Genomic DNA, 26,899 nt, shown 5'->3' on the forward strand with positions numbered 1-26,899 from the left:
GATCCGATCCGACACGATTTGACAGCTGATCGATTTTTAAAATCTGTTTATGATATCAATTTTTTTAAAATAACATTAATTTTATCTTTAATTTTATACATGTTAATAACCTAAGAAATATTGGTTTTAAAAAAGAAAAATTGATTATCATAAACCGATTTAAAAATCGATCAGCAGTTAAATCGTGTCGGATCGGATCCCACTATGAATGCGGCCTTAATTCAACATCTGCAACATGGACCATGCTTGATTTTAAAAATTGGGCTGGACTATCATTTTCCATTTGCAGAATTCACCTAAAATGATTTTGATTTCATTTGCAGAATTCAGCTAAAATTATTTTAAGTGATATTGATATTGAAAATATGGCTAAGTTTATTTTATATTCCTCTTCATTGTTACTCCTTAAGATCAATAAAAATACTTTTAGATTATTAATATTAAATATTACCTTAGTAGTTTTTCGTAAGTATAAAAATTATAATTATTAAAAATGGAAGAAGAATTAAACACATCTTTTAAATATAATGGTATATTAATTTTGAGATTTAATAAACGAGAGTGTTATATTTAGTATTTTTACTAAATATCGCAGGTGTGATATTTAGTTTTTTCACTAAATATTACGGGCATTAGTAGCAGTCACATCCAAAATTTTTTAATGTTCGGGGTCGTATAACCACTAAAAAATCGATGAATCTTTTTATGGCTATAAAAAATTATATTGAAAGGATGATACAAGAAGCAGGTCCTGGTATGAAATTGTTGCTAATGGATGCAGAAACAGTATTATTTTTTTATCACACCTATATTAATTCAATAATTAGACATCTATAGTAAGTATGATATTTGCCCAATCTGAAATTTTTCAAAGTGAAGTTTATTTGTTTGAAGATATAAACTCATCTATTCGTGAGACAATAAAATACGTTAAATGCATAACTTATCTTAGACCAACTAATAAAAATATACAACTTCTTGGAGAAGAATTAAAATATCCTAAATATGGAGCTTATTATATATGTATTATTTTTAACATTACATAATATATTTATTTAATAGATTTTACCAATGTAATTATGAGAAGTGATTTAAAAACCATTGCTGAATCTGATGAATATGAGACTGTGAAGGAAATAAAAGTTTTTAAAAATTTATTTAAAAATATAATATTTTTAAGGAGTTTTATGGAGATTTTATGGCTATCAATTCATTTGCATTTACTCTTAACATAAAACAAATATACCAAGTATACCTTTTTTGTTTATTTTGTTATGACACATTTATGTTTATTAACATTTTTATAAAATTGATTAACTTGACAAATTTATTGTAATTGATAAAATTACGGAATACGGAATAAAGCACATACGCCCTCTCAACGTTGTAGGTACAACAGAGCTACGCTAGGTTTTCCTCATTTCCATCTAATTGGAAGATTTAAGTTAGGTATAAAGTAAAATATAAGGAGCCCTTCACACGTTTGTGGCAAGCCGCACGTACTTGTACGCATAATAGTTCATAAACTATTATTTAAACGTCTGTGGGCTGGAACAGATAGGGAGGACCAAGAGAACAGCCCACACCCAAAACCTACGGCCCTATTTATTTTTAAAAAAAAGGGACGGGGAAGGTACTCTAGAAATATAATTTAAAACCTAAAATAAGAAATAAATATATGATTAAATTAAATTCAAAGTACAAATACAATCACTTATCAGTTTATATCCATCCTTGAAGATAATATCCATATTCATCACTCGTACCGGAAAAACTGAACCCCATATTTTTTTTTCCATTCAATTGATAAAATTAAAAATAAATAAATAATATGCCTCCATTTATATATAATCTATTAAATAGCAAGAGTTGTGTAACTAAATAAATTATTAATATCCCATGTCAAATTCAAAAATGACACATTTTTGACTAACCCCTTTTAAAATTATTAAAAATTTTTGGAATTATATAGATAGGTAAAAAAAATAAGAAATCATACCTGGTTCTCGAGTTAAGGGCCTCAAATGCAAGAAATAGTAAATGCTTATATCTCAAAAACTATTCATAGTAAAAATAAATCTTATATATCATATTTTAGGCTAAAAAATTTTTGAAGGGTCTATCACAAGAAAAAAAATTAGGTGCCAATTTGAGTGCTTAATTTCTAGTTTATCTATATTGCTTTATTTGTGTTTTTAAGAAATAAGGGGAGTTGGTTTTTTGAATTTTATCTAGAGACCTTTATAAATATATTTACCATGTAAAAATATTGGCAACAATATTGGCCATTCTGATATATGCATTTTACAAAATATGGGAATATTTACTTGCATAAAATAGATGGTGCTTACAGATTAGGGTTAAAATTTAATAACTGGATATTTTTATACTAACTTTCTGGCCATTCCATGTCAAATTGATCAAAAAGGCATATTTTCAACCTAAAATTGTTAAAAATTGCTGGAATTATTTATATCAGTAAAAAAAATAAGAAAGCCATTTATTTTAATTCACTAGCACCACCTGGTTCCTCTGAGGCAGCCTTAAAGGTGGAAGTAAATTTTTTAGATTGCTTATAACTAATAAACTTATCAAGGCATGAATTCAATTAAAATGAATGAAAATATATCACTCTTGCAGATTTTGCTGAAAATGATGCCTTTGTAATTCAAGATGATGTACAAGGATTTTACTGAAATAAAGGGTAAATTACCATTTATCCTTTTGTATTTTATTACAAGATACTTAAATTTAAATGATTTAAGTTACATATTAATATATGAATTAGAGATCTGCAAAAGTAGGCACAGCCCGTACCTGGCCCGAACAGACTTTGGGCTGGGTTCTGTAGTAATACCAACTACTAATTTATAAACAATACGACTACTAATTTATATTTCAATTTATTTTTAACATCAAATTTATATTAATTTATTTTTGAATATTCTATTCTATTTTTTATATAATATCTATAAATAATATTTTTTAATTTATTACATTTCCTTCAAACATTTTAAAATTAGATTTCTTCAATAAACCTCTTTGTAGGTTTACGGTTTCTTGATGAACAACGTAATGTGGTATTTGTATTTGTGTTTGTATTTGCTTCATTCACTGGCACAACCATTTCTGTAACTTCCAAAGAACTTTCATGATTTGGGATAACTAAACGATTTCTTAACTGATCTGCATGCTTCCGTAATGTTTTCCCGGAAGATTCAACAATATAAGAAAAAAGTCCTATTCTTTCTTTAATTACTCCCTCTCTCCAACCATTGGTATTTTCATTATTTAACCATATAGGTTGTGAGATTTCAAATTCTCTTTCCTTTGAATGTAAATCATGGTGAAGGCTTTGTTTATCATTGGCCCTTACTATTTCGTGTTCGGCATTTGGTCGGATCCAATCCAGACTTGTTTTCAATTGCCTCCCAAACATAATTTTAGCAGGACATCTCCCTGTGGAACTATGCTCTCCCAATCGGTAGGTTGTTAAAACCTGTGTCATAGCTTCTTTGGGATCGCTAATTGAATCTCTCGTCGCATGACCTTTTAAAGTTCGTACTGTACGTTCAGCTAATCCATTAGTGTTTGGATGATAGGGTGCCGAACGTATATGACGTATATTATTTAAATCACAATACCTACGGAGTTCCCCTGATAAGAAGTTGTCCTTTGTCTGACACACTGTACTTGGGTATTCCAAATCTAGCAAACCAGCAAACCATTTATTTAGTCGTTTTATCATAGCATCAGCAGAGGTATTCTGCATTAGATCAACTTCTAACCATGGTCTATTTTTCTGGCATCCAGAACATATTTTGATAAAATTTTCTATATCAACATCACATCTGGGCCACCAACAATACAATCTAAAAATAGATTTCATTACATTTTCCCCAGGATGTCCCCAGTGAATCATTCCTAACACTGCATTTCTTAATTTATTAGGAATAACCAATCTCCCAATCCATTCTATAATATTACGATTGTCAGAAAGCTCTTCCCGTCGATTATAAAAATTAACTATTTCTTTATCTTTATGACGATCAAAGTTTCGCCAACTTTGCTGAATATGTATTGCTACTTTTTTTAATATTAAATCTTGCTTCGACTCTTTTCGCAGAATATTTTCTGACAATTGCATATCATCCAAATTAATACTTCGAATATCCAAAGCATGTTTAGAATCTTGATTCTCTTCCGTGTCTAATATCGGAAGCCTTGATAATGCGTCGGCGATTACATTTTTATTACCAGGTCTATATTCTATTGTAAAATCATAAGAAGCCATCTTCCAGGCCCAACGTGTCAAACGATTATTAGAAATTTTAGGTAAATCGCGTTTCTCCCCAAATAATCGCTCTAATGGTTTATGATCAGTTCGAAGTAAAAATTTTCTACCATAAATAAATGAATGAAACTTTTCAATACCAAATAAAAGTGCTCGAGCTTCTTTATCAATCGGAGCGTAGTGTTTCTCTGATTCTAATAAAGTACGTGACGCGAACGAAATAGGTTTTGTCCTTCCGTCTACTAATTGATGTAACAACACAGCCCCTAATCCTGAATCAGATGCGTCGCATTCCAAAATTATAGGCAACTGCGCGTTATAAGGAATTAACGTTTCCTCGGATGACAATAATTTCTTAACCTCATCGAAGGAATTTTGTTCATCTTTCGACCACTGCCAAGGTACTTTCACGCTCGTTAATCTATGTAATAGAGCCGCTTTAGAATGTAGATTGCGAATAAAACGTTCATGATAATTAACTAGTCCTAGAAAAGATCTAAGTTGTTGTATATTTTTAGGTTTTGGTGCATTTCGGATAGCCTTCACCTTTTCCGGGTTAGGATGTATACCGAATTTATCAATTATCACCCCTAAAAATGAAACCGATTTTTGTAAAAATATCACTATTGTTAATTTCGCCTTAAGACCTGCTGCATGTAATCTGTCTAACACTATTCGGAAATTATTTAAGTGCTCCTCATCATTTCGACCAGAAATAATTACGTCATCTAAATAGACACCAGTCATTTGGCAATCTTTTAGTAACTCATCCATATATCTTTGAAATATAGTTGGTGCACTTGCCAATCCAAAGGGCAATCGTCGGTAACGGAAATAGCCCTTATGAGTCACTATCGTTAGTAGTTCCTGGGATTCCGATTCTACTTCCATCTGTAAATACGCATCTTTCAGATCTATCACGGTAAATTTATCACCACCTTGGATTTTCTCTAACAAATCGTCTAAGGTAGGAATAACATGATGGTCATATAATAAACACGGATTGAGTGTAACTTTGAAATCAGCACAAATTCGAATATCTTACTTTTGCGTACATTTACGGTTGGCGTTGACCACTGTACCCTGGTTATAGTCGAATCAATCTTTTCGATAATTCCTGCAGCTACTAATCGGTCTAATTCCATTTCAATTGCTTTGCGAAGTGGAAATGGTACCCTACTGAGCTGGAAACGATCTTGGTACAGCGGTATCCTTTAAATGTATTCGCACTGCAAAATCACGTATATGTCCCATCTTATCATCAAAAATTTCTTGATGTTTATTAATCAAATCTTGAATTCTAGAATCTAGTGTTATGCAACATTTTTCTTTTTCAATATTGTTGACCAAATTGCGTACTTGTTTAATCATAACCTGACGAGGCATTTCTAAATTGAATGCTATAATCCATGGTAATCCGAAAAGAGGCACCCCAGTTGTATTCATTATTACCACTGGTAGAGTCCTTGTCTGTGATCCAATCCTAACATTGACTTGGGTCTCGCCCTTAACGTCTAACGGATGATCACCATATGCAGTCAATGGACTGGTTTGCCTAATTTTTGGTCGCCCAATACTTGTCCATATATCAATTCCTATCAATGACGCTTGTGCACCAGTGTCAAAATCAAATTCAACATCTAACCCATTTATCTCTGCAGTTCGTTTTGCTCGATTCTCTCGATTTTGTTGAATCTTCCAAATATTATGAATAGAATCACTTGATGACACTCTTATATAATTTAAATTCTTTGATTTACAGCAAACTGCAAAATGACCAATTTTTTTACATTTATTACATGCCGCATTTGTAGCTGGACATCTCACTTCTCGGTTATGAATAAAACCACATTTATAACATTTAAGTTTATTATAATCATTATTATATTTGTATTTATTATCAAATGTAGTCGTCGTTTTAATTAGATGTTTATAATTATTATCATTATCATTTCTTTTTTTATTATCATTTATCTTATTAATAACAGGCATATTTTTATTTGCCATTTCTTTATCTGCTCGCTCAGAAGCTAATGCCAGATCAAGAATAAATTGAAAAGTCAGTACATTATCTCTATCAAGACCGTCGGGATATAGAGCTCTAAGATCTCTTTCCAATCCCGGTATTTCTATGCCAACCATAAACTGATCACGTAAACGCTCGTCAAAATCATTAAGATAATGACAACGCTTGCCAATTGTTCCAATTTTATCTGCAAATTCAGTTATGGTTTCAGTTGTTCTCCGTAATCTAACGAAATCAAATCTAGAAGCAAAAGCTGTTGACGTCGGTTTAAATAGTTTAAAACATATTGACTTAATTTCCTTAAAAGATAAAGTTTCGATCGAATCAGGATAACAAAAACGGTCCACCAACTCAATATTTTTATTGCCAAAAAATGTTAAAAATATATCTTTATATTGACATTCAGATGGGCTTACGTTTTTTAACCGAAAACTGGGTTCCCATTGAGAAAAATATCTGTGGATTGAAGTGTCCAACTCGAATTTATCAAATTTAATCGTAGATAAATCCGCTATTTTTTTTGAATCTCCATTTAAGGAATTATTTTCTCCATTTAAGGAATTATTATCTCCATTTAAGGAATTATTTTCTCCATTTATCGTCGCCATTTGTAGTAATACCAACTACTAATTTATAAACAATACGACTACTAATTTATATTTCAATTTATTTTTAACATCAAATTTATATTAATTTATTTTCGAATATTCTATTCTATTTTTTATATAATATCTATAAATAATATTTTTTAATTTATTACAGGTTCAGGCCTATTTTTTTAAAATAAATTGGGTTCGAGTCAGGTTGGGCCTAATATTTAAAAAAAATAAAGGCCGGGTCGGGTCATACCTTGGAAATTTCTTTAAATATATCTAAATTTATCAATTTTATATTGAATTTTTTATATAAAATAAGAATATTTGATTTTATTTATAGAAACCAGACTCCATATAACATATGTCTTTTATTTTGAGTAATTATAAAAATTAATTTCTATATTTAAATAAATTTGGGCTGGACCAGGCCAGTAAAAAATGATTTCGGGTTCGGGCTTGGCTGGCAAAACTTTTTAAAAAATTTGCAGGCCGGACCGAGCTTGAAAAATTAGGCCCAATGCAGATCACTAATATGAATCTCTCATTTATAATACAATTGCCGTTTATTTATTCCAAAAATATTTAGCCCACTATTTATCAAGGAAAATTTAAAGCTGCCAAAAAAATTCTCATACTTTTTTGACGAAGCAGCATCACAATTATATTTCAAAAATATTTAGTCTGCTACTTAATAGGGAAATTTAAAGCCGTTCAAAAAAATTCTTATACTTTTCAGATGAAGCAGCATCACAATATAAGTACAAACATTTAATGCTTTGCCACCATGAAGTATATTTCGGAATAATAGCTGAGCATTTTTGGGTCACATCTCTTGGCTAATTGCTTGTGATAAAGTTGGAAGTCAATCGTTTAATGGCAGGGGACGAAGCTTACATAGAAGCAAGAGAAGCAAATTTTTCCTACAAAATTCTTAAATAAACTTAATATAATCTTTATAATTATTGTTCAATTTATTATATTTTTAACTGTCTTTATTAGGTCTGTCCCTATATTAAATATCGGATCGGGCCGATACATGTGAAAAAACCGATCCGATTTGATATTACATCTATTCTCTCCTTTTTAGACTCTCGATTTGAAACGGTATAAATTGTTTTCTTATCCGTTTTGGATAACGGCTACTACTTTCGTTCTCTACCACGGGTTGATCTGTACTGTCGATTTTAATCTTTTTATTTATGATGGTGTCTTTGGTTTATGAGTCTTGTATATGTCCAATGTCTTTGGTCATTGAGTCGTGTATAGGGTTAATGTCTTTGGTCATCGAGTCTTGTATAGGTTCATTGTCTTTGGCTATCGAGTTTTGTATAGGATCACTTTCATTCATTCTTGGCGTAGTTTGCATCATTTCTCCTTCACTTCTTTCCTCTCTATTTTTTAAATCGGAATCGTCGAACCTATGTTTTAACTGATTAATATGTCTTCTCCATAACCCTAATTTAGTCTAAGCTAAAAACATCATTGGTTCTGTTCTTTTAACTATGATACCTGGTATCCAAATATGATTTTTAAAATCTTTTGCATATATTTTTTCATTTATATTAAAATACCTGGTAATTGGGGTATGTATGGATGTGAATAAATTGGTTTTATTAAAGGTCCTATGGGGTTGAAATTTAAGCATAATTGAACTTGGTGATTGTTTTGTGGTTATTTGTGATATTTCGATAATTAAACAAAAAATCTTGTATTTTATTAGAATCATGTTTTTTTAAATAAAAGTTTGTACTAACTGCTCTGCTTCTCTGTTGGTTCTAGGGTGGTACGGGGCACTATATACATTTCTAATTGATAATTGTTTGCAAAGTAAACTGAATTCTCTATTGAAATGGGGGCCCCTTATCCAATCGTATTGGGGTAACCGAAAATAGCAAAAAATCTTAGCAATATTTTTCTTACTTCTGTAAAATTATTTGTCGACAGTTTTATTTCAGGCCATTTACTAAAACTATCTATTATTACTAGATATATACATCTCCGTTGATTGGTCCGGCAAAATCTAAATGAATTCTTCCCCATGATTTATTTGTGGAGGCCATTTCCTTATGATCATTTTACCTCCTGGGTTATTTGTTTGACATAATTCACAATTCTTACCATGTACTTCGATTAGTTAATATTCGGCCACCAAACGTTTTCTTGGGCCAATAATGTTGTTTTAGTGTAACCCTGATGCCCTATATGTAAAAAAGACATAATATTTACTTGTAATTTTTTTTGGAATTATGGTTCCATAATATACACCCTGTCTCCATCGTGAGTTCATTTCGGCACTGGAAAAACTGTTTTAGATTTTATTATAATATATTCGGCCACCCAGTTGCAATGTACCGTGAAACCTTTGATAATACCGGGTCATTTCTTGTGTGTGATTTTATATCTAACGCTGAAATAAATTGTGGAGCATCCGATACTATTAAATAATATCGAACTCTTCCCAAGCAGGAGGTTTACCGTTAATTAGGAAACGGGAAAGCATACCCGCATTACTATTTTTTTCTTTACTCGAGTTGCAATTTATAATCATAATTTGCTAGTAGTAATGACCATCTTACTAATCTTGACGACATATCTGTTATTATTTTGTGTGGATTAAGTAAAGATATATCAGTGATTATAGTAAAATGCAGAGTTGTTAAAAGATACCTTTTAAATAGATCTAGATACAGATACATCGTCTAAAAATTTATCTAGATACAGATACAGCTTCTAAAAAATTATCTAGATACAGAGACAGTTTAAAATGTATCTAGATACAGATACATTTTTTATTATACTCTTAGATAAGGTTTGAATAAACCTAAATTAGGATTCTATTGTGAAAATTCATGAAATGATCTAAAAAATTTATATATCACATTTATCAAAATATAACTAAAATAATGATTTTTAGATATTAATATAATATATGATTAATATAAATAATTATTATATATCATTAATTAAATAATATAATATATGATTAATGATTATAAATTATTATTAGATTTCAGTAATAAAATATTTTCAAAATTTTGGTCATTAAGACATCCTCGTTTATCTGTAAAGACATTTTTAGCTGTACTAAAAAGTCTTTCAACAGGGGCGCTGGAAGGGATTGTGGTGTTATATTTAATGAATAACATATTTATATCAGGATATTGTTTAAAAATACTAAAATCTATCTCGGCATTTATTTTTAAATAACTATTTAAAATTTGTTGATTATCAGAATTTAAATCATTAACAATCATATCTCCTGCTGTGGGATACTAAAAAAAACGGATATTAAATTATTGGTTTTTTTGCACAGGTTTATGATTCTGATATTCCAAAATTCTGAGCAGTAGTATAAAGATCTGATATTGATATTAATGCAACTGTTTCTTCATCTTCCAGATCATCTATGGATTCACTAATATTTTCAATTGGCTTGAAAACTCTATCATAAATAAGATATATTATGTTTATATTTATAATAAAATAAACCTAAAAGACTTAATAAAGTTTTTGGCATTATTAGTAATGCTCTTTGAGATTTTATTTTGTATGCAATAATCCTTTGCTATATCTTGTAAATTTCCAAACTTGTTGTATCTATATAGTGTGCAGTGACTCCTATGTATGAACTAAAAATTAACATTTCTTAAAACTGCTCAAATAATTTGTTTGTAATTAAATAATTATACAAATTTAAATGTTAGCTCTACCGGCGATAGGCACTCCAACAATCTGCTGTTGTGCATATTAACGATGATTCTATTAAACTTTTAATGATTTCTTATTTTTCATTCTACCATCTTTGGGAGATTCTAGCAACCACTGTCTGTCGGCAAATTATATTTTTTTGTAGTGCTAATGTTTTGATCATTTTTATAAATTAAGGATTTTCAACAATTGAAAATGGCGGAATGCTATCTATAATAAAATCAGTTATTAAATCATCTAAAGTGGTTTGGGTTAAGGTCTGAGGTCTCTTGGAAAAAAAATCAATGGACGATGAGCATAGTCCAATATTTTCTTTGATAGGTTTTTTCTCCTTCCCCTTTTTTATTTGGATTAAGAGTGCTTGATGTTTTCTCTTAAAATTTAAAATTGTAAACATTTATTTAGTAACTATACCCTTAAATGTTTTATAATGTTGCAAGTTGAGGTAATGCTAACTGAAATTTGCATATTTTTTGGTAGACATGGCAAACATTTTACTAACAGAGATTTGTTTTCTTTATTTTGAGATATTATTTTAAAATATGGTCTATAAATTGGCCATGGAAGAATGTCGTCATTTTCGTCATCAATATTAATCTTAAAAATTAATATAATATAATAGAATAAAATAAAATAAAATACCAATTCCATTGCAATTAAAAATGGCAAATTCCTTGAGATGGATTGTAATATCAGAATTTGCTTGTTATTGATAACTCAGACATAATATTTAATTAATATTTATATATTCTTTTTTATATATAAGTTTTAATATTTTACATATATATATAATTTTTTAATATATATATATTAATATTAAGTTATATGCTCATATGAAATAAAATAAATTTTACATTCAAGTATTTTTATTTATAATATAAAAAAGCGTTAAATAAAAGTATATCAAAATGTATCTTAAAAAGTATCTAAAAACAGATACAGATGCCTCTAAAATAATATCTAGATACAGATACTTTAATCAAAAATCTATCTAGATACAGATACCACTAGATACTGTATCTAGATACTTTAACAACTCTGGTAAAATGGTATCTAGATACTTTAACAACTCTGGTAAAATGTTTACCAATTAAATATTGTTTAAATTTAATTAATCCAAATGTGATTGCTAAACCCTCACGCTCTATCTGACTTTAATTTCGTTCGGCTAAATTTAATGTTTGAGAAGTGAATACAATCAACTTTTCCTCGTTGTTAATGATATGAGATAGAACTGATCCTATTTTATGTTGAGACGCGTCAGCAGCTTGAATTATCGGGTTTTTCGGATTATTATGTGTTAAAATTAGTGCTTTTGATATTAATTTTTTAAAATTTATTAATTACTTTTGTTTCATTATCTGTCCATTTCCATAGACACATCTTTTCTTAAAAGCCTATGTAACGGAGCGGCAATAGTCGAAAAATTGGTTATAAATTTTTGAATGATACCGATAAAAGCTTGTAATTCTTTTCGTTTTTTCGTAGGTGAGTCTAAAATTGCATTAGCATTCTTATTTGTTGTTATTCCCTCTTCGCTAATGGTATGAGTATGACCTAAGAATTCAATCTTTTCTTTAAAAAAATTAATTTTTTTAGATTTAATTTTATACCATTTATTTCTAACATCTTTAATACATTTATCAAATTTTTTTTATGAATTTCAATTGATTCCCTAGTAATTATTATATCGTCCAAATATACCACTACCACAGGTAGTCCGTTTAATAACGAATCCATTTCTTGTTGAAAAATGGTTGGCGCTGAGGCTACCCCAAACGGTAGTCGTGTGAAGCGATACAATCCACTTGGTGTGTTGATCACTAACAGTTTGCCTCCTCATTATCAACATAAAGGTAGAAAAAAATACTGGCCAAGATCCAAAAATAATAAAAAAAACTTACAGAAAATCAATAAATCGAAATAACCCGAAAATGAGGGAATTTACAAAAAAAATCAAGAGCCTACGAACAATATAAGACTTACAATGATCAATATATAACTTTCTTAAACACAAAATTATCAGAACAGCAGTAATTGTAAAAATTTCATTTATTTTTCTTTAGCATAAAATTAATAAATTTTCAAAATTTAATAACAAAAAAATTAATCACGAAAAATAGTTTTTATAAATTTGCGCATAAAAGTTTAATATGATTAAAAATCATTTTATCAAAAAAAAAACAATAAAAAAATGATAATGGAAAAAACAAAGTTATTATTAAAAATTGATTGCCATTTCAACTAAAAATAAAAAAAAACATTGCAAATTACAACACTCATCTTGTGCTATTTGTAAATATGCTTCTGATAAATCTAATACCGTATATTTTGATCCATTACCTTGTGTGGCTAATTCATTAATTCTGGGTATAGGATATTTATCAATCAAAATATTTGCATTAACCGTCTGTCTAAAATAACCGCAAATTCGTAAGGATCTATCTTCTTTTAGTACAGGCACGATCAGCAAAGCGATATTCGGGTATTTTAGTTTTTCTAGAACTCCCATGGATTCCAGTCGTAATTCCGTTTCTAGTTATTTCCACACAAATGTTATCGGTCAGCTTTTAAGACATTGAAAGTTGGGGTGGGTTTTGCCCATAAACTCGCTTTAAACTCTTTCAGTAAAGTAATTTCTTAGTAAATAATGAAGTAATTTTTTTTCAATATTATCCCCCCAAAACTCATTCATTGTATTACATTGATTTATTATTATTAACTTTAATTTGTATATTAAATTTCTACCTATCAAATTAATACCATTGTTTATAATTATAAATTCATGATATATAATTTTATTCTTACAATTAATGGGTAGTATACATTTACCTAGAATATCGATCATTACATTATTATAAGATTTAAAAATAATATCCGTTTTTGTTACTGGTATTTTAAACGGCAAACGACTTCTATATTCAAAATGAGACTGCCGATCCTGTGTCAATCAAAAATTTTAATATTTATATCTATCAATAATTTCACCTAAAATTTTTTCCTAGACTCCTCTGGAGAATCTCAATCCTCAAAACTTTCTCGCTCCTTTTCTGGGACATTTATCTTTCGAATATATTCTTTCTTACCACGATTCCTTCTGCATACTTTCTGTAAATGTCCTTTTATTCCACAGTTATGATAAATTGCATATAAATTTGGACACTTTGGTTTTATATGGTTTTCTAATCCACAACAATAACAAATAATTTTTGATACTGGCTTATATTTGTCATATTGCTCCCTTGTCACGGTTTTTGCAATTTTATTTATCTCCTTTCCTGCAGATGATTTTTCATACGAAATCATTTCCGTTGTCTCCATTGAGGTAGCGTTTTGTACAGCCCTTTCCCATGTTAAGTCTGACGTGTTGATTAATTTCATTAATATTTTTTCATTAGTAATTCTCGACACTAATTTATCCCTCAATACTGTATTACATCTCTTTAAACTCACACGTATTTGCTTTTATCTTTATTTTATTTATATAATCTGTAATCGTTTCTCATTTTTCTTGTTCCGTTTTAAATAATATCTAGCATAAAATTCGTTCTCTTTGAGTAATAATTTTTTAAAGTAATTTTAATTATATCATCTAGTGTTGTTAAAAAGTCGAGTTCTTACGACTTGCGACTCGAGTCGTAGTCGTAAAAAACGGCTCCGACTCAAGCCGATCAAGGAGCCGCATGAGTCGGCTCACTTAGTCGGCTCACTTAGTCGGCTCGCTTAGTCGGCTCGCTTAGTCGGCTCGCTTAGTCGGCTCACTTAGTCGGCTCACTTAGTGGGCTCAGAGGGTAGCTTGAGTTTATTTTAAATTTAGAGCCAAAAATTATTTTTATGTTATTGAGAAATTTTAAATAATAGTAGAATTTTATTTATTTATTTTTAGTAAAATAATTTATTTTATTTATATTTTATTTAATGCAAATAATATGTTTTGATTTGATTATAATAAAAATGGATTTATTTATTTGATTTTTTTTTAAATAAAAAAAAATTAATATTTTTAAGCTAAAAATTTTAAGCAAAAAATATTTTTTGAAGTACAAAAATATTTTTGAAACATATTTTGCTGATTTTTTGAAGAAATTTTAATCTTTTGTTTTATCATAAAATTTTATTCTTTTTTTAATTATATCATAAATAAATAATCTTTTAGGTCAAATCTTCTATAGTTTTTTTTATATTATTTTTATAAATATATCTATATTTTAAGTTTATTATTAGAGGTGGCTTTTTCTAAATATTTTTTTAATAAATATATTTATATTTTAAGAATATTAAAAGAGATGGTTTTTCTTTTTCTAAATAGTTTTTTTTTAAAATATATCTATATTTTAAGTATATTAAAAGAGGTGGTTTTTCTAAATTATTTTTTTATTAATATTTATGTCAAACTTTTTTTTAATGCGACAATTGTCATATGCGTTATTTTTTAAGATTTTTGAAATTTTTGGACACAAAAGGGTTATAATATAATTTATATTGTAAAGATATTATATTATAAATTCAATGAAGATGTTCCCTGGAAAAATGATAATTATCATAATAGGTAGGTATATTTTTGAACATATAAGATTTTTTTGTGACGCTAATGGGCATAAATATGTTTCTTTAACAGGTGAAATTTAATGTAGATGTACCCTAGATAAATGACAATTGTCATAATAGTTATTTTTAAAGTTTTTAAATTTTTTTGACGTAAATAGGCTAAAATAAGTACTGCTAATGTCTAAATAAAACTTCAGTGAAGATGTACCCTAGAAAAGTAACAATTGTCATAATCGTTGTTTTTAAAGTTTTTCGAATTTTTTTGACGTAAATGGGCTAAAATAAGCATTGCTAACATGTTAAAATAAAATTTAAGTGAAGATGTACCCTAGATAAGTGACAATTGTCATAATCGTTGTTTTTAAAGTTTTTCGAATTTTTTTGACGTAAATGGGCTAAAATAAGCATTGCTAACATGTTTAAATAAAATTTAAGTGAAGATGTACCCTAGATAAGTGACAATTGTCATAATCGTTGTTTTTAAAGTTTTTCGAATTTTTTTGACGTAAATGGGCTAAAATAAGCATTGCTAACATGTTAAAATAAAATTTAAGTGAAGATGTACCCTAGATAAGTGACAATTGTCATAATCGTTGTTTTTAAAGTTTTTCGAATTTCTTTGACGTAAATGGGCTAAAATAAGCATTGCTAACATGTTTAAATAAAATTTAAGTGAAGATGTACCCTAGATAAGTGACAATTGTCATAATCGTTGTTTTTAAAGTTTTTCGAATTTTTTTGACGTAAATGGGCTAAAATAAGCATTGCTAACATGTTTAAATAAAATTTAAGTGAAGATGTACCCTAGATAAGTGACAATTATCATAATCGTTGTTTTTAAAGTTTTTCGAATTTTTTTGACGTAAATGGGCTAAAATAAGCATTGCTAACATGTTTAAATAAAATTTTAGTGAAGATGTACGATAGATAAGTGACAATTGTCATAATCGTTGTTTTTAAAGTTTTTCGAATTTTTTTGACGTAAATGGGCTAAAATAAGCATTGCTAACATGTTTAAATAAAATTTAAGTGAAGATGTACCCTAGATAAGTGACAATTGTCATAATCGTTGTTTTTAAAGTTTTTCGAATTTCTTTGACGTAAATGGGCTAAAATAAGCATTGCTAACATGTTTAAATAAAATTTAAGTGAAGATGTACCCTAGATAAGTGACAATTGTCATAATCGTTGTTTTTAAAGTTTTTCGAATTTTTTTGACGTAAATGGGCTAAAATAAGCATTGCTAACATGTTAAAATAAAATTTAAGTGAAGATGTACCCTAGATAAGTGACAATTGTCATAATCGTTGTTTTTGAAGTTTTTTGAAATTTTTTGATACATAAAAATCTAAAATTAAAATTTCATGAAGATGTATCATATAAAAGTGACAATTGTCATAATCGCTATTTTTAAAAGTTTTTAAATTTTTTTGAAGCAAATAGGCTAAAATATAAATTGCTAACATGTTAAAATAAAATTTCAATCCAAACAATATAACAAATCGATATTTTCATTCTCATCATCTTGTTCCTTTTATCCTGCTTAAAATTTCATAAAAATATGCAAAGTGATTATTAAAGATAGCTGTAACCTATGTTAAATTCTAAACTTTTAAGATATGGATTCACAATCTTATTCCTTTAATTAATAAATTTTAATGCTAGTATAACCTTGCATTCACAGTAGGCAAATATTTTTGTATACTCGTGGAAAAATAGTGCTGAGTCTAAATTCAGGGTAACCCATTTACATCAAAGAACTTTAAAATTAACGATTATAAAATTGTCACTTTTCAATGGTATATCTTCATGAAATTTTAATTTAGCATGTTTACAATCTATATTTTAACCCATTTGCAACAAAAATATTCAAAAAAAACCTTATTAACAACGATTATGACAATTGATACTTATCTATGGTACATCTTCACTTAAATTTTATTTAAACATGTTAGCAATGCTTATTTTAGCCCATTTACGTCAAAGAAATTCGAAAAACTTTAAAAACAACGATTATGACAATTGTCACTTATCTAGGGTACATCTTCACTTAAATTTTATTTTAACATGTTAGCAATGCTTATTTTAGCCCATTTACGTCAAAAAAATTCGAAAAACTTTAAAAACAACGATTATGACAATTGTTACTTTTCTAGGGTACATCTTCACTTAAATTTTATTTTAACATGTTAGCAATGCTTATTTTAGCCCATTTACGTCAAAAAAATTCGAAAAACTTCAAAAACAACGATTATGACAATTGTCACTTATCTAGGGTACATCTTCACTTAAATTTTATTTTAACATGTTAGCAATGCTTATTTTAGCCCATTTACGTCAAAAAAATTCGAAAAACTTTAAAAACAACGATTATGACAATTGTCACTTATCTAAGGTACATCTTCACTTAAATTTTATTTAAACATGTTAGCAATGCTTATTTTAGCCCATTTACGTCAAAAAAATTCGAAAAACTTTAAAAACAACGATTATGACAAATGTCACTTATCTATGGTACATCTCCACTAAAATATTATTTAAACATGTTAGCAATGCTTATTTTAGCCCATTTACGTCAAAAAAATTCGAAAAACTTTAAAAACAACGATTATGACAATTGTCACTTATCTAGGGTACATCTTCACTTAAATTTTATTTAAACATGTTAGCAATGCTTATTTTAGCCCATTTACGTCAAAGAAATTCGAAAAACTTTAAAAACAACGATTATGACAATTGTCACTTATCTAGGGTACATCTTCACTTAAATTTTATTTTAACATGTTAGCAATGCTTATTTTAGCCCATTTACGTCAAAAAAATTCGAAAAACTTTAAAAACAACGATTATGACAATTGTCACTTATCTATGGTACATCTCCACTAAAATTTTATTTAATCATGTTAGCAATGCTTATTTTAGTCCATTTACGTCAAAAAAATTCGAAAAACTTTAAAAACAACGATTATGACAATTGTCACTTATCTATGGTACATCTCCACTAAAATTTTATTTAATCATGTTAGCAATGCTTATTTTAGCCCATTTACGTCAAAAAAATTCGAAAAACTTTAAAAACAACGATAATGACAATTGTCACTTATCTATCTTACATCTTCACTAAAATTTTACCTGTTAAAGAAACATATTTTTACCCATTAGCGTCACAAAAAAATCTTATATGTTCAAAAATACCTACCTATTATGATAATTATCATTTTTCCAGGGAACATCTTCATTGAATTTATAATATAATATCTTTACAATATAAATTATATTATAACCCTTTTGTGTCCAAAAATTTCAAAAATCTTAAAAAATAACGCATATGACAATTGTCGCATTAAAAAAAGTTTGACATAAATATTAATAAAAAAATAATTTAGAAAAACCACCTCTTTTAATATACTTAAAATATAGATATATTTATAAAAAAAATTATTTAGAAAAAGAAAAACCAGTATATATTCTTAAAATATAGATATATTAATAAAAAAATTATTTAGAAAAACCACCTCTTATAATAAAATAAACTTAAAATATAGATATATTTATAAAAATAATATAAAAAAACTATAGAAGATTTGACCTAAAAGATTATTTATTTATGATAAAATTAACAAAAGTATTTCTTAAAAAAGTTAAAAATTTATTAAAAAAATCAACAAAATATGTTTCAATATTTTTGTTCAAAAATTATTTTTTGCTTAAAATTTTTAGCTCGAAAATATGAATTTTTTTTTATTTAAAAAAAATCAAATAAATAAATCCATTTTTATTATAAGATCAAAACATATTTGAAATAAAATTTAAAAAAATTTTTTGTTTGCTAATAATAAAATATTAACATTAAATATAAATAAAATAAATTATTTCACTAAAAATAAATAAATAAAATTCTACATTATTATTTAAAATATCTAATAACATAAAAATAAATTTTGACTCTAAATTTAAATTAAACTCAAGCTAACCTCTGAGTCCACTAAGTGAGCCGACTAAGCGAGCCGACTAAGTGAGCCGACTAAGCGAGCCGACTAAGTGAGCCGACTAAGCGAGCCGACTAAGTGAGCCGACTAAGCGAGCCGACTAAGTGAGCCGACTAAATGAGTCGACTAATGCGGCTCATTTAGTCGACTCGAGTCTGAGCCGTTTTATCGACTAGAAACTAGGCTCGAGTCGTAGCTAAGTCGACTCGGCTTAGCCGTTTAACAACACTAATATCATCATATGATATTTCATCTAAAGGTCTGCATTGGTCGGGTTTCCTGCCCGCCCGATGGGCGGGCGCGTTAAAAAAATTTTTAACAATGGGCGGGTGGGCGGGCGGGTTAAGAAATTTAGAAATTTAAACAATGGGCGGGCGGGCGGGTTAAAAAAATTAAAAATTTTTATTTTAATTAATAAAAAATTGTTCTTACGAACTTAAAAAATAAAAAGCCTTTTTCTGGTATAACTTTTTATAAAATAAATCAACTTTTTTCTTCAATTAAAAAAACTTTTTCTACAAATAAAAACAAACTTTTTCTATAAACAAATTAAAATCTCCTTTTATGGTAATGAAATAAAACTTTTTTTTTAAAATATATAATTTTTTAGATATTGAAAATTAAAATTTCCTTTTTTGGGAATAATGAAATTACTCCATTGTGTTATTTTATTTTAGTAATGATTGTTTATCTTTATATTGCTCTTTTTATTTTCATTTTTATTTTCTTATATAATAAATAAATATTATTTTTTATAACATAATTTTAACAAAATAATATTTTTTAATTTAATTTTAAAATATGAATAAAGAATTGATTGCTAAGAAAATAAAAAATAATTTGTATAAGATAAAAAACAATGAAGATAATAATAATAAACTTAAATCGTCTATGTGGAAACAATTTAAAATTATTTTTGATGAAAATGACAAAAAGCTAGATTGGATTCGCTGCAATGATTGCGAGTCCATCTTTAAATATAATAGCAAAAGTGGCACCTCCTTCTTCCTTCGGCATCAATGTTCATCTGCAAATTATGAAGATTTGATAGATAATAAAAAAATAACTGGATATTTTGAAAGAGACAATTTTCAATTAAACAAAACGATAAAATCTGGTCTAATAGCGAATTTTGTAGAATATTGCGCTAGAGACATTAGGTATTTTAATTTCATAAATTATTCTTTTATCTTTTTTAGGCCATTTCAAGCAGTTCAAGGACCTGGATTTATAAATATTTTACAAAGATTTGCCGACTTAGGGGCAACATATGGTAAATTGGATGTTAATAAGATCATCCCTTGTGCTACAACAGTTAGCCGCAACGTATCCAAACGCTAATTCTGAAAGAAAATTTAGCATTGCCGGAAGGTTTTTAGAACAAAGAAGAACGTGTTTGAATCCCGAAAATGTGGATTCATTATTATTTTTGCATTATAATTACTTATAATATTTATTTTATATTTATATTTTATAAATATTTTATTTGATAAAATAAATTATCCATAATTTAAATTAAATATTTTTTAAGCTTAATATAGTAATTTCCTAAATTATAAAACTTATAGAGATGTTATGTTGAAACTATTTTCATTAGATGCTTAAAATAGCGGGCTTGGGTAAAAATTTTTTTATAAATAATGGGCGGGCGGGCGGGTAAAAATTTTTAGATTAATGGGCGGGTGGGCGGGTATATTTTTTTTGAAAACTATGGGCGAGCTGGGCGGGCGGGTTAAAAATTTTTTTAAACATTGAGTGGGCGGGCATATTATCCAAAAACCCGCCCAATGCAGACCTCTAATTTCATCTAATGTCTTTGGCAAACACAAAGTAAATAATTTTGAATAAACCTCTAGTCCAATATTTGCTAATAGATTTTTTGTCTTCTATTTTGGCGATTTTAAAAATGATTTCCATCTTCGATAAATACACTTCCATCTCGCATTCCTTTATTAAATTTCTCCTTGAAACTGCGTCAATGACATATTCTACAATTTATTATATTTTTAACTGTCTTAATATATTTTGTACTTCAGCTTATTATCTTTTATAAATCAATTAATCATCAAACACAATTAACAATATATTTAAATACAATTAAAATCATATTATTAATTGCCTTTGAGGTAAATTGATTCTATTATAATTATATGTAAAAAAAATAAACTGATTTAAAAACTAATCTTGATTTCGTTAAAAAGAAATTAATATAATTTTTAAGTTAAAAAATAAAAATATTAAAATTAATTTTACTACGTTAAAAAGTATTACTATTATTTTTACTGCGTTAAATAATATTATTTTTACTACGTTAATAATTTACTATTATATTTATTACTAATTTACTAATATATTTATTATGTTAAAAAAAATATAAATGAGGGAAGCAAATTTAAAATTGCTTATTTTTTTTAATAAATAAAAAGAAAATCATACGAATATATCGTGTAATTTTACGTTTAAAATAAGGAAGAGGAAGTAAATAAAAAAAATGCTTATTTTTTAATAAATAAAAGAGAAATTTTTTTTATATTATATTTTTTTCCTTATTTTTTTTTAAATAAAAAATTTTTTCTTTTAAGCAATAATTAATGTTTAATAATTGTATTTATATCAGAGACCTGCAGAAGTACTATTTGCACGGTCCGGCCCGGTTTTAAATTTTTTAGGCCCGGCCCGGATATTTTAAAAAAAAATTTTTTACAACCCCGGCCCGGATTTAAAAATTTCAGGCCCGGCTCCGAATTTTTTAAAATTATATTCGACCTGGTATATACAAAAATTCACCTATGAAATATTTTACCATATTTTTCAGCGAGTATTATCGCTTATTATTTAAAAAATGCATGTAAAAAGCTAATATTTTGAGAATATTGTATTGAATTTATAAAAATTATAAAACTGTTATTTATAAAAATGGATATTTTGAGCATATACTATATTTTATATTGCATTTATAAAAATAAAACTAATATTCATAAAAATGGTAATAATATTTGTCATATACTATAATTACATTTAAAAAAAATAAAACTAATATTTAATTTATAAAAATGGAAAATATTTTGAGAATATAATATATTGTATTTAATTTACTATTTAATTTATAAAATAAAAATAAATCGCTATTTAAAAAAATGCATGTATAATAAATAGTATTATGAAAATATAATCTAATTGCACAATATTAATATAATTTATTTTATAATATAAATTTTTAACAAAAGAAGATAATTGTATTATATAATATTGTAAAAAAAATAATCAAAAATGTTGGATTAAAAACTTTCATGACTCAAGGTAAATATAATAAATGCAATAAATATTTGACAGTTTGCAAAGTAAAAAACCAGCATGATTGACGAAACCCTATACTCAAGAAAGATATTAAAAATTCACAAATTATCATGAAGAAAGAGAAGCATATCTACCTTTTCAGGTTGAAGATTACTTCTTCTTTCTTCAAGAATTCTCCCAGTAGTGGAAAAATTCCGCTCACAGCTTGCACTTAAAGCAGGAATTGCCAATTTTGCTAAAATTGGAAATTCGCTTTGATGAGCCGCCCACCACTCTAACAAATTATCCACCTTAAATGTTTTATCTATTATTAATGTAATTATAATATTCATCATCGGGTATTGACATATTACCAGAATTACCATCGCTCCATTTGTCATAAAACGATTCAGTTTGTTTAACAACAGTCGTAATTTGACTGGTCGATGGTATTTCATTTACTTCCTGAGCCTCTTGTAATTTAATATAATCTTTTATATAGTTTTCCGTCATTTTGCGATCTGTCCCTGACTACATACGTAATTGCTTGAATTTGGGACAGAGAAAAAGAGAAATAAAATGATACTTGTGTAAAACAAATTTTTCAATTAAAAAAATGCTTTATATTAAGTAAAATCAATTACAAACTTTAAGAAGTGATAATCCTTTATTTGATTGTTTTGGTAAAATATATTCTAAAAATTTAGATATGAATTATAAAAAAATATATTAATAATACTTGAATATTGGGGCTTATTTAAGATATTCCTTTATTTGATTGTTTTGGTAAAATATAGTTGTAAAAATTTAGATATGAATTATAAAAAAATATATTAATACTTTGAATAAATTTGCAGGAAATTAATAATTAGATCGATCTGTGGGTTGTTAGGTAGTGTTAACCATCACCCAATATTATATTAATCATAACTATAATATAATATAATCTTATAACCATTAACTCATAATGTAAAAATTTTTATAAAAAATATTAAGGCCCGGCCCGGGTATATTTAACCGGGCCGGGTTTAGGGTCGGGCCTGCAGGTCTCTGATTTATATTATTGAAAATTTATTAAGATTATCAGAGTTGTATAAAAAGTATCTTTATCTATGTACTATTTCAAAGGTATCTATATCTGTTTATAGATACTTTTTATACATTTTGATTTAACGTTTTTTTTATTTAAAAGGAAATATTTAAGTGCAAATTTTATCTCATATGTGTGAGCCTATAATATAAATAATATAAAAATATTAAGATTGAAAAATATATATGTCGTATTGGGATATGGAATCCATGGGGATTCAGAATCTCTCTATTTTGAATAATTTACTAAGGGCGATTTTAAAATTTTAAAAATTTAATTTCACAGGAATTGTGTTTCAGCATGTATAGAGTACCCAAACTATAAATTTTAAACAATTTTTTCATGAACTTTAGAACTACTTATAATTTATATTAATTTTTTATATGGATTTTTCATATATATTAAAAATACTATCAATGGCGGAAATTGGCTGAAATTTATAAATATTCTACACATGCTAGAATACATTTCCAGATAAATCGGATTTAAAATTTTTTTAAATCTCTCTCGGTAAAGGATTAAAGTCTAGAGATTCTGAATTCCCACGGATTCATATCTCAATTCGACATATATAATAACTTATATATAAAAAAAAGATATAAATATTATTTTTTTTCCATTTATATCTATAGATATCATTTCAAGATTGTGAAGATTTTTATCATGTAAAGGAATTTATAAATCCTTGCTTAGCCATGATGCCCATTAAATATAAATAATAACATTGATGCACAAAATTATTTTAAGCGTATAAATTTATTTAGAATTGTGTAAAATAATTTTATAGATATTTCACTAACTTTAATGAAAATGTAAAAATTTTTTTTTAAAATTTTAAATCTATTTTTGATTTCGATTGAAAAAAACTATTAAAAAAATTTAAAACCTAGCAATAACTTTTATAATTCAGTACTTGATCATTTTACTCAAAAACAAAGACGAATTCTACTTATTTATATATTTTATTTTTTTTTATGGTTTGACTAATAAAAAAAAATTTTCGATTACTTCTCTAGTAGTAAACTTGACGCTTTCGTCGCTGGTTTACAAAGATCTGTTCCAGAACAAATATTTTATCCTAAAGAGTTTTTTGTTTATTCCAAGGAAAATATAAAAGGCATAAGATTTCTAATTTTTTTTAGTAAGGAATAGATTTCTCATATATTATGGAAGACGAATGTAAGAACCAGATTAGTGTTGTTAAACGGCTCGATTTGAGCCGATTTTTAAAAACGGCTAATTCAATATTTTATCCAGAATAATATTACGCAAGCCATAAGAATTTTGCTCATAGATGGCACAAAGGTCAAGACATCAATTAGCCAAATCTGGAGGCTTAGGTAATATTTTTCTGGCTAAAATATTGAGTTTGCCGTTTTTAAAAATAGGCTCAAAACGTGCCGTTTAACAACACTAAACCAGACCAAATAATTTTGGAAGACAAATTCAATAAAGCGCGTAGAATACCAGGAACGCAAAAGTTTCATATTTTTATCCAATTTTTCAGGATAAAATTGAAGGTAAATTTTGTTGAAATTAAACAGCATCGCAAATATTAAATATAACATTTCACTCGAATTTTAATTCGAATTTAGTATATGAAAAAATAAATGGATATAAAACATGTTTCTGTAACAATCAATGGTGATCAATAGTAAAAATGAAATTTGATATATGATAAAGATGTCTAATGGGCATTTGCCCCCACTTTTAATTGGTAAATTTAATAGAAATTCTAAATATTTTAGTATAAAAAGTAAAATATCCATTTTTGGTAAGTTAGCAACAAAATTTTAACCATAATTCACACTTTCGTATAGCGCCAAATTTATGCAAAAATTTAAATTTTTGATAAAAATGCATATTTCGGAAAAATTAATGGCCTCGCTTATAAAAGGTGTCTAAATAAAAGGAAATTTTTTTATTCGAAAACCAACTCCCCTTATAGCTTAAAAACACAAGTAAAGCAATATAGGTAAATTGGAAGTTAATGACTCAAATTGGCTCCAAATTATTTTAATTACAATATGATATATTTATTATATTTATTTTTACTGTAAATAGTTTTTAAGATATCAGCATATTACAAAGTCGCTACTTTTCACACCTTTGAAACCTTGTATCTTGGGAACCAGGTGACTATTTTCTCTTTAACCATCTAAATTATTCCATAAATTTTTAATAATTTTAAAAAGGGTCGGTCAAATGGTGATAGATTTGACATGGAATGACCTACCTTCCAATGCAAAAGAAATCGGCCGTCGCATTGAATCTAAGAATATAACTGCTTTAGATAAAATATTGATTCAGGCCATTCTCATATTTTTCCAAGGGTTGTAATACAAGAAGTCTCAGAAATTATTCTACAACAAATTCTGTCTCTTTGGATATCTGAACATTTCATACATTCTAGAAATGTTGCCTAATCATAGTTATTAAAAATAATTTTTATAAAAAATTTATCAATTAAAACCTCGTAACTGTTTTAAATAAAAATTCATAAGTTCCATGGAGTCACATATGTGAATATTTTTTTTTAAAAACCATTCTTATGAAGAAGTATTATAATTAAAAGTTAAAATTTATTAATAAGTATATATTTTATAATTATAATAATATTTAAAATAGTTTTTGTGTCCTGAACAATTTCAAAGATGCTACTTACAAAGTCTTGCGACGATATATAATGATTACAACATATAATAAAATATCATCTAATATATCTTTGCTCTATCGTGATAAAATATATCTCAATTCCAAAATACTCTCGACTGAAAGATGTATCGCTGTATTAGGCATGATTATTGTTGCTAATATATAGAGTTCGGATTTCTTCAATGCAAAAATCTATGTTTTTTTTAAATCCGTTAATGACGTTAAAAGATTTAATAATGATACCTATTGATCACTCTTGTTTTGTATTGTGTAACATATTTTTATTGTTTTCTTTCATTTGCAATAAAGAATTCGAAATGTCATCGGGGTCAGGGCAATTATTTTAACTTGAATTAATGTAAGGAAGTGAATTGCCCATCATTATACACGTTTGCATAAGATTTTTTAGCCCTGATATTTTTTTCACCTGATAATAATATTTGATATCAAGATCAAGATATAGACACACAGAATTCATCATTTTTTAGCTTTATTTCTTGATTTGTTGGATGTTATAATATAATTATTTTTATGAATCAAGAATTTTGGCTGGGACCCACTTGCTTTACAACGGAGTGTAGAAGGAATTACAAGCATCTTTTTATCTCTCAAACGAAAACCGATTATAAGATATCAAAGTAATTCAGATATGACATTAAAGCTAGCCGAAAATGTTCAAGTAATTAGATCATTTCATAAACAATATGAAATCTCGAT

At 27.1% G+C, this 26,899-nt stretch overlaps 1 protein-coding gene across 4 annotated transcripts in view; it reads left to right on the forward strand.

The window, feature by feature from the left end:
* Window positions 1–618: 618 nt before the first annotated feature.
* Window positions 619–26,899, forward strand: part of LOC135927919 (vacuolar protein sorting-associated protein 45-like) — a 62,055-nt gene continuing 35,774 nt past the window's right edge. For 3 of the 4 annotated variants that reach the window (XM_065464187.1, XM_065464190.1, XM_065464189.1), the window contains exons 1-5: window positions 619–786; window positions 828–1,023; window positions 1,063–1,142; window positions 1,181–1,249; window positions 26,724–26,861. In XM_065464187.1, the coding sequence (XP_065320259.1) occupies window positions 694–786; window positions 828–1,023; window positions 1,063–1,142; window positions 1,181–1,249; window positions 26,724–26,861 (576 nt within the window). In that variant the 5' untranslated portion in view covers window positions 619–693. The remainder of the gene's footprint in view (window positions 787–827; window positions 1,024–1,062; window positions 1,143–1,180; window positions 1,250–26,723; window positions 26,862–26,899) is intronic. The other variant, XM_065464188.1, reaches the window with a different exon arrangement.

Source organism: Gordionus sp. m RMFG-2023, chromosome 4, assembly GCF_954871325.1.
Source record: "Gordionus sp. m RMFG-2023 chromosome 4, tfGorSpeb1-WG-v2, whole genome shotgun sequence".
NCBI classification, from domain to species: Eukaryota; Metazoa; Nematomorpha; class Gordioida; order Chordodea; family Parachordodidae; genus Gordionus; species Gordionus sp. m RMFG-2023.